The sequence below is a fragment of the Zeus faber genome, assembly GCF_960531495.2.
Source record: "Zeus faber genome assembly, chromosome: 5".
NCBI classification, from domain to species: Eukaryota; Metazoa; Chordata; class Actinopteri; order Zeiformes; family Zeidae; genus Zeus; species Zeus faber.
This window is the reverse complement of record NC_137192.1, coordinates 29,602,493-29,614,410: the sequence shown is the minus strand read 5'-3', so window position 1 is coordinate 29,614,410 and position 11,918 is coordinate 29,602,493. Positions and strand designations below refer to the sequence as shown.

Below are 11,918 nucleotides of genomic sequence, written 5' to 3'. Positions count from 1 at the left end.
TCCCGGATGTAGGCGTCACAAGTTTATCATCGGGAGCGCGCATTGCTGTCTGCGAGGCGAGCCTCTCCGCGCGTCCCCCCTCCTTGCCTTTGCAGCCCAATTTATTGAGAATAATTGTATGATAAAAGAAAATGGAAATGTATTCCCACTATACCTTTGGATTCGTTTATTTTGTAGCACAATCATTGTTTATTAATTGTATCACTTTTATTTATTTATTTATTTTGGCGGGGGGTTTGACTTTGGCTTGGGCACATGACACTGAACAAAAATATTAGTCTAAATTAGTCTCATAGTCTAATATTTTCATTGTTGCTTATATATTTTATTTATTTGTGGTGAATAATGATAATGAATGCTTTCTTATGTTTTCTTTCCATTTTAAAACAAATTTAACGATTATTGGGTTTGGCTGGTTGGTCCGGTTTGGGAGCTGTACTGCCCAGGACAGGCGGGCCCTGCGGAGGGTGGTTCGTTCAGCTGAACGTACCACTGGAACTACCCTCCCCTCCCTACACACCAGGAGGTGTCGTAGCAGAGCCCGCAGGATCATGAAGGATCCTCACCACCCCAACAACGGACTGTTCCAGCTGCTGCGGTCGGGCAAGCGCCTCCGCAGTCACACAGCGAGGACAGAGAGACTGAGACGGAGTTCCTTCCCCCAAGCCATAAGGACTGTCAACGCTGAACTCACCAGGGGTCCTAACAAAAAGCACTGAGACACTCACACAGGCCCCACTGCCTTACTGTCTGTATGTAGCATACTGTACTGTATACTGTATCACTGTTCTGAGTTACTGCATACTGTACTTCATACTATATCACTGTTCTGGGTTACTGCATACTGTATCACTGTTCTGGGTTACTGCATACTGTACTGCATACTGTATCACTGTTCTGGGTTACTGCATACTGTATTGCATACTGTACCACTGTTCTGGCTTACGGCATACTGTACTGCATACTGTATCACTGTTCTGGGTTACTGCATACTGTACTGCACACTGTATCACTGTTCTGGGTTACTGCATACTGTACTGCATACTGTACCACTGTTCTGGGTTACTGCATACTGTACTGCACACTGTATCACTGTTCTGGGTTACTGCATACTGTACTGCATACTGTACCACTGTTCTGGGTTACTGCATACTGTATCACTGTTCTGGGTTACTGCATACTGTACCACTGTTCTGGCTTACGGCATACTGCGCTGTATTGCTGTTATGTTCGGTGTTAATGTATTGCTGTGTCGTACTGTTGTATACTGTACTGTATATCTCCACAAACACTTTATTCACATGCGCTTTACTGCACATATCTGTATATACAAATAGCCTATCCCATATACATAACTACTGTATATTCCCTTTACTTCTATTTTGTACCCCCTCTGTCGAACCTTTTGAGTCTTATTTTATTACAATTGTATTTTATTTTATTTTTATTTTTTTATTTTATTTTATTTTTACTGCATAATGTTTTAGGAATCAGTTAGTTTCAGTTAGTTGCTAGGTAGGAATTAGGTTATCTATTATGTTCGGTTTACAATTTATTGTGCATAATCTCCATGTACGTTGCAAAGACATTTCACTGCATATATGTATGAATATATGTATATGTATGTGACAAATAAACCTCTTGAATCTTGAATCTTGAATTTCTTGTGCTTAATACCTGTTTTCCAAATTGCAGGAAAAATCTATCAAACTAAATAAAAAGTACATATTATTCAAACAAACCCTGTCCAATACCTTTATGCTCTTCAACATGTTTAAAATTGGTCTATTGACGCTATTTTACACAAGAAAATTGTTCCCCGTCTTAATAGTTAAACATTGCAATAGAAGAATAGAAATGTAGAATCAAAAATGCAAGAAAATAAAGAAATAAAATAAAGGTGAATAAAGGTTATCATTTATCATATTCCATTCTAAAGTTAATAGATGTATTATTAGAGTTCTCTTACTTTGATTCTTTAATAAACTCATGAAAAGACAATTAAAAAAAAACAAACAAGAAATACATTTTATGCCGCTCATTAATGTACACTTGCTGAGAGAGAACTGTGAGCTGTTTGTGATTCAATTTCCAAGAGAAGTCGGTGCTTGGGCTTCTTTCAGCGAAGATTTTAATGGGAATGAAAAAAAGAATGGTACTGATACTTGTTGATCTGAAACATTGGCTGTTTCAGATCTTTTTTGATCAGTACGGTAGTTTTTGACGACAACAATTTTAGTGGCAACATCACAAAATGTAACAGATGTATTCATGTATTCTGTAATGACAATTTATATGAGAGAAATAACTGATTTTAGCTCTATGCTTTATTAACTTTCATTTTAAGGTCAACAGGTGGTTGCTCTAAAGGACCTCAAACCATTATACAGAGACAAAAGGTGGCCACCTTTCCATGAATTTGTAAATTAAGCCTTAATAAAGAATCAGAATATTAATCTGTATCCAGAATTTTCTATCAATTGTGGAATTCCTCTTCAGAAGTCAAGCTTTCACTCCGAGGATGGCTTTGATTCTGGGGTTTAATCTCCTTTAAAGTGTCGCAATCTGAGCCCGGAGTCTTTCTTCCCGCATTAGCTTGCAGACTTGCGCTCATCAAGTGCGTCTAGCAAGCTGTAAAACACAAAAAGAAAAAGCATGTTTTTAACATGTTTTTATTCATACCACACCAATAAACCGGTACTCTGCGGCCGAAATCCTCATTCTCAGCTATGACCATTTCTTTCGGCCCCTCGCGCACTTACTTGAAGTCGCCGCCGTCCAGCAGTGACCTGTAGGTGGCGATCTCCCCCTCCAGCTTGGCCTTGATGTTGAGCAGGGCCTCGTAGTCCTGGGTCTGCTGCTGGATGTTGGCTCGCAGATTGGTCAGCTCTTCCTCCAGGCGTACAATGATGCCGTTGTACCTCTCCATTTCCATGTTGTTCCGGAGCTCCGTGTTCCTCAACGTGTCATCCAGGGACCCTTTCTGCCAGGATACCAAGCGGCAGTGTTAACCTTTGGGGGGTGCTCGAAAGGAAACTTGAACGACGGCGAACCATATCGCGCAGCATGCAAGACCGCTGATTCTTTAGTTTTTAGTTATTTCCATTTAAAATTGCGATCTCACATGATGGCGCGTGGCCCAGCAATTTGGAATGCACGTTCTACGCAGATGTTGGGGATTTCATATCAAATGAGTGAGCGGGGTTGGTTAGTTTTGTTAGGGGTTGGCTGCAACTCAACAAGGTTAAATCATCTCAAACGCTGACGTCACAAAGGCGCAAATTAGACGACGTGGTTTTTTTTTTTCCTTCTTCCACATTTTAGTTGAGTCGTAACGACAGAAAAGGCGTCTATTCGAACACGCGTGCTTACCAAGCTCTGCTGAGAGGCGAGTTCGATCTCCAGAGTCTGCAGCTGCCTGGAGAGGTCACTGACCTCCATCTGAGCCCCCTGCAGAGCCTCCGTGTTCTGCGACACCTGCACCTGCACGTCTGAAATCTGCCCGAGAGCGGTGGAAGAGAAGCACGGTAAGTTCCAAAACGAGACATTTAAAAAAGATACACGTGGAAGATTTTCCCACCGCCCTTTCGTCGTATCGGTCGGTGGCTCCCGATAACAACAAAACCTTGGCCAAAGGTTGACTTATGAGGCGCCACGGGCCGCCATTTGCCCGGCGGCCGCGTTGCGGGGCTGTGACGTCACGGCGTACCTGGTTTTCGTGCCACACTTTGAGGTCATCTGCGTTCTTGACGGCCATCTTCTCGTAGGTGGCTCTCACGTCCTCCATGATCTGGCTGAGGTCCTGGCCTTTGGGGGCGTCCACATCCACCTGCACCCCACCGTGGGAAATCTGAGCCCTCAGCTCCATCACCTCCTGTTCCAGGAAAGGAAAGAGCGACATGTGCTCAAGAAAATGACCATTTTCAATACTTTTCGATCGAGGAAGATGGAAGACAATGTCATTGATGTCATTTCACTACATGCGTGTATGCTTATATGTTTACGTAAACATCTCGAATCTTGAATCTCGAAAGACCAGCGGGTCGTCGGGATGATTCTCGGCGGCTCACATTGTCATGGTTCTTTTTCAGGAACATGAGCTCCTCCTTGACGGCTTCGATCTCGCTCTCGATGTTCATCCTGGTCATGTTGGTGTCGTCGATGACCTTCTTCAAGCCGGCGATGTCGCCCTCCACGGACTGGCGGATCGCCATCTCATTCTCAAACCTGTGGGTGTGCGAAGGTGCGGATGACGCGTCAGACTTGAACGGGAGCTGAGACTCGCACGGCGTCTCACTGTCTAACAGCTCTGCTGGTTTTGGAAAAAGATTTGTCTGCGTTTTGGAAACATGGCTCCCATTTATGAGTATGTAGAGAGCTTTTAGTTAAACTTTAAAGTCATTTTAGCCTCAGAATTTTGGGGTGTGGGACTGCCTCGCCTTTTAAAAATCAGTATATACTCATTTTCTTTCTGAAATCCACCGTGTCTAAAGCTTACCCGTCTAACTTTGGAGCGTTCAGTCTCATTTTACTTCCCATTCAACCCACATCGTCAGACGGATTCAGTTCTTTCGGAGGCAAAAACAATCGGACTCTTATTAATTAACTTCAAGGATAATTTTTTTCTTCACCTTTTTTTGCCTGATGATGCATTGATATTCATCCTAGCGTTCACAGTGCCGAGCACAGCGCTGACGTTTGCCACGACAAGTGTATGATTGTGCTAAAAAGCAAAAAGTACAACATACTTTACTTGGAAGTCATCAGCAGCCAAGCGAGCATTATCAATCTGGAGCACAAGGCTGGCGTTGTCCAAAGTCCTATCGAAGATCTGGAGGGGGGGGGGGCAAAGTTGAAAGGTCATCAAAGAGTCGGTGACATTTTGACGTCCATATATATTTATATATATATTATATATATTTCCCAACAAATCAGAATAAAGTCCTAATAAGTCAACTAATAAAGCTGAAAATAGGATGGATGCACATTGAAGTCCCGCCCCGTCCTCAGGTTACACTGGGGGGCCGTATCACATCTGATTCCCTGGTAATGTTGAGGAAGCCACATGCTGAAGGGAAATGGGATGGTTGGACGCCAAAACCAAATCTGCTTTGTTTTAGTTTTATTGAAAGAAGCGTTTCCTGTCCAAATACTCATAAAAAACCACTTCCCATACTTCCTTTTTTGCCCCATTTCAACTACCCTTTCTAGATAGATAGATAGATAGATAGATAGATAGATAGATAGATAGATAGATAGATAGATGGATAGAATGTCTGAGTGGACGAGGGTGGTTTTAGGTTCCAGTAGGCCTCTGTGCGTTGCCATGGTTGCAGAAGAAATAAGAAAAACATCCTTCCTTTTTGTTGTTGAGTAATACAAAGAACGGCAAACTGACCGTCAATGTGTCATGATCAGGAGACGAAGAACTGGGTTCATGCAGAGAATGTGACATTTGACTCTTCTGACTGAGTAGCACTGATTGTTATACAACCACCACATGTGCATGTGCGCGCACACTCGCGCACACACACACACACACACACACACGCACACGCACACACGCACACGCACGCGCACGCACACGCACACACGCACACACGCACACGCACACGCACACACACACACACATACACGCTGGCAGTATGGGATCCATTGTGTGCACATTCCTACACATCTGTTTCACATTGGGGTCTGCAGGGAAAGCATGTAAAATGAGCATTCACAAGCAGAACCGCACGGGGCAACTGCTTTGTGCTCGGAGCTTTTTGGGACTCACTGATGAGAGATTCACAGTTTCCCTCTATTTAGTGATTCATCAGAGGAAGTTCTGACCAGTTTATGGCGTAACAGGGAATTTTTCTGTGGGGCTGGGGGTGGGGCGTGGGGGTGGGGTGGGGGGGGTGGGGGGGTAAGAGGATAGCTACCACACCCTCCATTCTCATCTATGTAATTTGATAACCCACAAAAGCAATGCTGCCCACCACATTCAAAGCAATGTGAAGTCTCCCTGTGAGCATTGGGCCCGTGGAACATCAAGTTTCGGTAAAGTTTCCAACAGATTGTGAAATCATTTGTGTCAGTTATGCTGTTCTCTGTGATGGTGCCATCCATCACATGAACTGATTGATATTTCTCTCTGTCGGGCCTCCAAACCTGCGTATACGCGTCACGCTCAAGACCCCAAGAGCTCATATTTCTCACATTCCCCAATTTCATCTTTGGACCTCCCATCTCTCTTTCAGTTTTTTCCGCATCAACAGTTTCCTCACCTTCTGAGCCAGCGCCTCCGTCTTGGGGCGTGGGTTCGCCACCTTCGACCACCCGTCTCACCCACCCGACCCCAGATCTCCTCTTTTCAATTCACCTGATCTCCCCCTTTGATTCCCTCCCGTGTCCCCCTCTCGATCACTCACCTGTTTGCGCAGGTCGTCTATGATGGGGGTGTACTTGCTGTAGTCTCTCATATCAGGACCTCCCTTCTCCATGGCCTCCCTGATCTTCACCTCCAGCTCCTGGTTGGCCTGCTCCAGGTTCCTCACCGTCTCCAGGTAGTTGGCCAGGCGGTCGTTCAGGTTCTGCATGGCCCCCTTCTCGTTGCCCTGGATCCCCGCTGCGCCGCCGGCGCCCTTGAATGCGGCGGCTCCCATGCCGCCGCCCGCGCCCATCCCGCCGCCCATTCCGCTGCTCACCTTGAAGGCGGAGGAGGAGGCGATGGAGGGCCCGGGACGCATGCCGGAGAAGTTGCCGGAGGAGATGCGGGTCCCTTTTCCCCCGGCACCCCCGCAAATGCTGGCAGAGTAGTTTGGTCGGGAGCGGGTGAAGGAGAGGTGTGCAGAGGGCGTCTGCACCATGGTGTTCTTCCTGAAGCTCATCTTTTGGGGAGAGAGGTCTGGGCCCGGACAAAGGTGAAGAGCGAAACGTGAGGAATGGAGTGTCGCGGTGCTCGGCGGGTTGGAAAGAGACGCTGGCAGAAGGAAACGGGAACTTATACTCCCCCCCCGAGCCTCTCTCCCTCAACCACAGCTGGTGCGTTAGACCCTGCCCACTTCCACATCCACCATTCTCCTTTTCCCATTCTCCTCCCTTTTCTCTCATGCAGTCCATAGCTCAGCCTTAGTTTCCATGGTTTTCACAAACTATTGTGGGTTTTCTGAATAGGATTACGTGTGGTATATCCTAAATTGACACAAAATGAACCCAATCTGTAGAGAAGAAAGAGGTGAAAACTCCTTCTTGTGAAATCATGTGAAGTAAAGAACTTTCGAGGGTGGAATATACGCGTCTGCCAGGAAAGCAAAAAAAAAACCCCAAAAAAACAAAAACGAAAAAGGAGGGTAGTTGCAACAAGGTCAAAAGACGGAGGGGGGACAGTTTGTAAGTATGCACATAAATAAAATTCCTTTGGTTTGTCCATAAAAAGGCACAATGCCACTTTTTGCATAGTTTTCTAAATGTGTGTTCACCAATGCTGTAAAATAAACATTCTCAACCCTCAAACTGGACCCAACTGGCATGTTAGAAAGATAAGCTGATAACACTGATTTTACAGCCTTGCAACTGCAGAGAAATACAGTGCATTAGTACAAATCCAAACATGAAACACATTTAGTTTCCATAAATGAAACAGAGATTCATATTCATTCTTAAGTATGTATTTTATTTCAGTAAAAATAATATCTTTAACAGCAGTTGCGAACCGCACTGCTTGGACAAAGAGAAACAAGATAGACAGTCATCCGCTATGAATGTGCGTGGGTTAATGTTCCTACACACAACCGTAGCAGACCAATGGGAGAAGAGGATTTCCACGCTGGGCCCCAGAGGACGGGACAACAAAACGTGGTGAACACCCCAGGGCCAGCGGACAATGTCTCCGACACCTTCCCGGGGACCAACGTCACCCTGAGCCTTTCTTCCCCCGAACCCACCTCACCTTTATGGTCGATCGGGTTTCCACGCTTTCTCACACTCTGGCCTCGGTCCCGCGGCACTTAAAGATTCAAGCCCTTGGAGAGAAGCTTTTTTGTTGGGTTTTTTTTGTTGTCGTTTTTTTTTTTGTTTTTTTTTGTGTGTTAGAAACGTTCAACAGGAAGCAAGCACAAAATTCCATTCACAGAGATGTGAAAGACATGCCATGGGGGGAACACCCATGAGTTTGGTCTAGACTCAAGTTTAAACGCATTACGACGGCAGCATCATAAATTGAAACAGTATGACTCTGACTCATGTCTTATGACTGTTCACCCTCCATTTTGTTTAGTTTCAGCCTCCTTGAAGGGAGTAAACATTTGTTTTGGGGACTGACCCGGCCTTGAAGGGGAGGGGGGATAAGAGAGACCTATCTGTGTACTAACCCAAAACTTGCTTCGCAGCGTTGCAGCTTATGGGGGAGGTTTTTGTCATTGAATGATACGATATTCTGATCCGACGACATATCACAAGACTGTGGTATACTTATAAAAAAAACCCCCAAAAAACCCTCCGTCGGCATAAATCTCTGCTTGTGTGTCCTGCAACTTCCTCAGATAAAGGAGAACAAGAAAACAGAGCGGAATAAGAGAAAGGGGGAGACTTAGTCACCACAACACAGCAGCAGGAATCTCTGGCAGCCACAGCAGGAGCTTATGTGCTCCACATTTCCTGGACATCAGTCAAACCAGCCCAAAAGAAAGTTTGGCCCCCGGGATGGCCCGCCGGGAGGGGGGGAAGGGGGGGGACGCCGACCCGTTGGCGTTTGCTCCCCTCATCCCTTCGCGTTCGGTTCGCTCGGCGCGAGTGGGAACCCGGGGAGGACCTCTCACACTTTTATAATGAGCCACATTCACTTTTGCATATGCAAATGCTTGACACACGGCTGAGGTGTGAGAAAAAGCACATGCATGTGAGTATCATGCATGTGTGTGCAATGCGCTTCTTTGCCCTTGCTCCCTCCCTCACTCACACTCGCTCGCTCAGTTCCCGACCGCCGCACGGTGTTTGGCGCTCTGATAACGAAATGAGAGAGTTTCTTTATTCGGCCGCGGGCTTTTTATCGGCAGGGGCCGCGTGCGAGGGGGCAGCGCGACGTGTCGGGTCACGCGTCGGAGGGCGGTGAAATGCAGCGACCAGGAGACACTTTCTCCGCGAGATGTCATGTCCATCTATAGCCCACAGACATTCCTCAGGAGGTCATAAACAGAGCGGTCCCTTTTGGAATTGTTGCGGCTCGGAGTCACTTGTCTTCTCGCTTCCCTGCACGGAATTGGAGGGAAAAAAAACAAAAAAGAAAGAAGGACGGAAGGGGCGAATGGGTTTGGTACAGGGTGGCGTGTTTGTCTGAAAGGGTTTTGAATGAAGATTTAGACTGAATAAAGATACGGTAAAAGAGGGGGCTGAGTATTGCACATCCGGATAGATTTCGTCGTGCATATCAAAGAGTGGCGGCCAATGAAACCCTTGATTGAGAAACAAATGAAAACATAATTGAACTAAAAGTAAAAAAAAAAACCTAAAAAAAAAAACAAAAAAAAATTCCAATGGATCAAATTTCAGAAAGTCCTAAAATCTGGACAGCAATGATTGGATCCCCAAAAAACACCCCCTCTGGCAGGATAAGAAATAACCTTCACTTCCCCCCCGTAGCCACTAGGGGCCGCACGTCTCAAAGCCAACCAGGCTGTGGAAGGAGAGGTGTTGGTTCACACCGAGCTGCAGAAACTCATTGCTATTAACTTGTGTTTTTTTAGACCGCCCCACCCCCCAAATCTTCTTCCTGGCTGGTTCAGCGCAATTCACATTGATGGCCTGTTTTGACATCAAAATCCCTGTTATGTTACCTAAAAGTGACGGAATTTATGTTCCACATCCATATGAATGATCAGATATTATCTGCTCCGCACATAATATTGAAGTACATTATTAACAAAAGGTGAACAACATGTAGACCAGCGGACATGATGTCCACCGTAAGAATTATATGAACAAAGTGTATATTACTCACTTGCAATAGTCATCCCAACTCCCCATAAATTTCCTTTTTTCAATTAAAAATGTACAATGTCAATGTCTCATGCCACAAGAAAATGGTTTAAAATAAAATATTACATCGAAGGTCTCTAATTTAATGGCATGTAATGCAGAAATGAAATTACTTCCCCATGTTTCACACTGAGTTACCTTTCCTTTGCCAAGCTGTTGGGGAGCCCCTGGCCGGGGGTGCTCGGGCCGCAGCCCGGTACACACCGTGCCATTGTTTTCGGCTGTGCCCTGGACGCCTAGCTCAGGGTGGAATCCATTTAATAAGACGCCTTTCAAGCCTGGGAGTGTGCACGTGAGCCTCGAAGTGGAGCGGTGCCACTCTGCGTTGCCGTGTAACGTAGAAAGTTGCAGCAAGTCTGAAACGGGTTTTGAAGTTTCATGTTTGACAATGTCTTTATCCACAGTTTAAAGCCTGACATCCTCAGGCCAAGCCCACTGGCCACACCTAAAAAAAGGCTTTTGGCTTTATTCCTGTTTTATTTCCATGATATATTCCTCTTTCTTTGCTCCAGGTATAATCAAGTCTTTTTGTTTTGTTTTAGTGTGCCTTAATAAAGAATTATATCACAACTCATTTTCATATTTAATGAAACGTCTCTTTTAAATATACTGCACGTCTTTCACAGTGAACATCGTCATGTTTGTCAATCTGCCAGTCCTCGGAGGATAATTATTTTCTTCCCCTCCTTCCAGTTAACGTCCCCTTGCCCCCGCTCCCCCGGCTCATAGCGTGTATGTGTCCTTTCTCGTCACATTCCAAACTTTATGTGTCATTTTGCGGCTTCACACAACCCAAAACGTCACCGGCCTCTCAAGAGACTTCAGGTTGGGGTGTCACTCCCCACCCCCCCGCGCTGCTCTCGCTGCACCACAGCGACTCCTCTCTGGAAGCTCTCCCCACATCATCAAATACAGGGGCGTGTTTAATTAGCAGGGAGGGATTACGATGTCAAACAATAAGGCGTTTGTGACTTGGACATACTGTATATGGTCGTCTCCCAAAGCGAGCCCAGCGCCCTCCCAACATGGAGCGAGTAACGTCAGCGCGCGCGTCCGGCCAAGCACAACAACACGCATGGTTTCTGATTAAATCACGGTTTCTGCTGCTACGACCAAGCCAGAGGGTTCGACTGGTCGTTGGTTCGACGAGAGGGGTGAGGATTTTTGTAACGGATGTAGAAAATAAAAACGATGATGAGAGAATGCAGAAAAGACAGTAGTCCGTAAGACACGTCAACAGTTGATTTTACTCTGGGTGGGGCCTGCACAAAGTACAATTAAGTGGAAAACGTTTCCCCATGTTTCCTCCCTCACCTCTTTCTTACCAACGCAGATTTTATATACAGGGCGGAGGAAAATGCTTCTTTTTTTTTTTAAGGCCCATTAAGGTGGGGCCGGGAATTCTCCCCGGAAAAAAGGGGTAGAGCTCTGTTTGCTCGTCTCTGCCGATAAGGAAGGAATGTCCGACGTTGTGTTTGTCTGTTCTCTGACTCCTCTCAATGATCCGTGTGCACTGAGTGCACACTGGATCATTGAGAGGGGTGGGGTTCTGTCGGCGCCGATCGATAATTCACGCGCTCACCCGGCACGCCAGCCACACCACACCGCCCCTTATCAAACATGCTTTCATAATCCGCTGGGAGGATGGAGCTGTGAACCGAAACTTTACTCAGACTTCCTCTTTGCATTAATCCAGTGTTGTAGCAAACGCAGAGCGACTGGTTTTCAAGAGGGTTAAGATGAAGTTGGCACCGAGTCGCAACCCATTTTCCCACAATTGTGAGACATGCGGTTAAACGCCGGCAAAGACATAAAGCATATCGCGCAGCGCCGAACATAATCAACTTTGAATATTTCGAGTCCGTGAGAACTGCAGTAAAGCCAAAAAAGGGTCATAA

General features: G+C 46.0%; 1 protein-coding gene across 1 annotated transcript; it reads right to left on the bottom strand.

The window, feature by feature from the left end:
* Nucleotides 1-2,105: 2,105 nt before the first annotated feature.
* On the bottom strand, nt 2,106-6,977 carry LOC307231022 (keratin, type I cytoskeletal 18-like). The gene is made up of 7 exons (XM_080001554.1): nt 6,417-6,977; nt 4,749-4,831; nt 4,071-4,227; nt 3,710-3,874; nt 3,373-3,498; nt 2,763-2,983; nt 2,106-2,631 (listed from the first exon to the last, which is right to left on the bottom strand). Exons 1-7 carry the CDS (start codon nt 6,873-6,875, stop codon nt 2,592-2,594), a joined length of 1,251 nt encoding a protein of 416 aa, XP_079857680.1. The 5' UTR covers nt 6,876-6,977; the 3' UTR covers nt 2,106-2,591.
* Nucleotides 6,978-11,918: the final 4,941 nt, after the last annotated feature.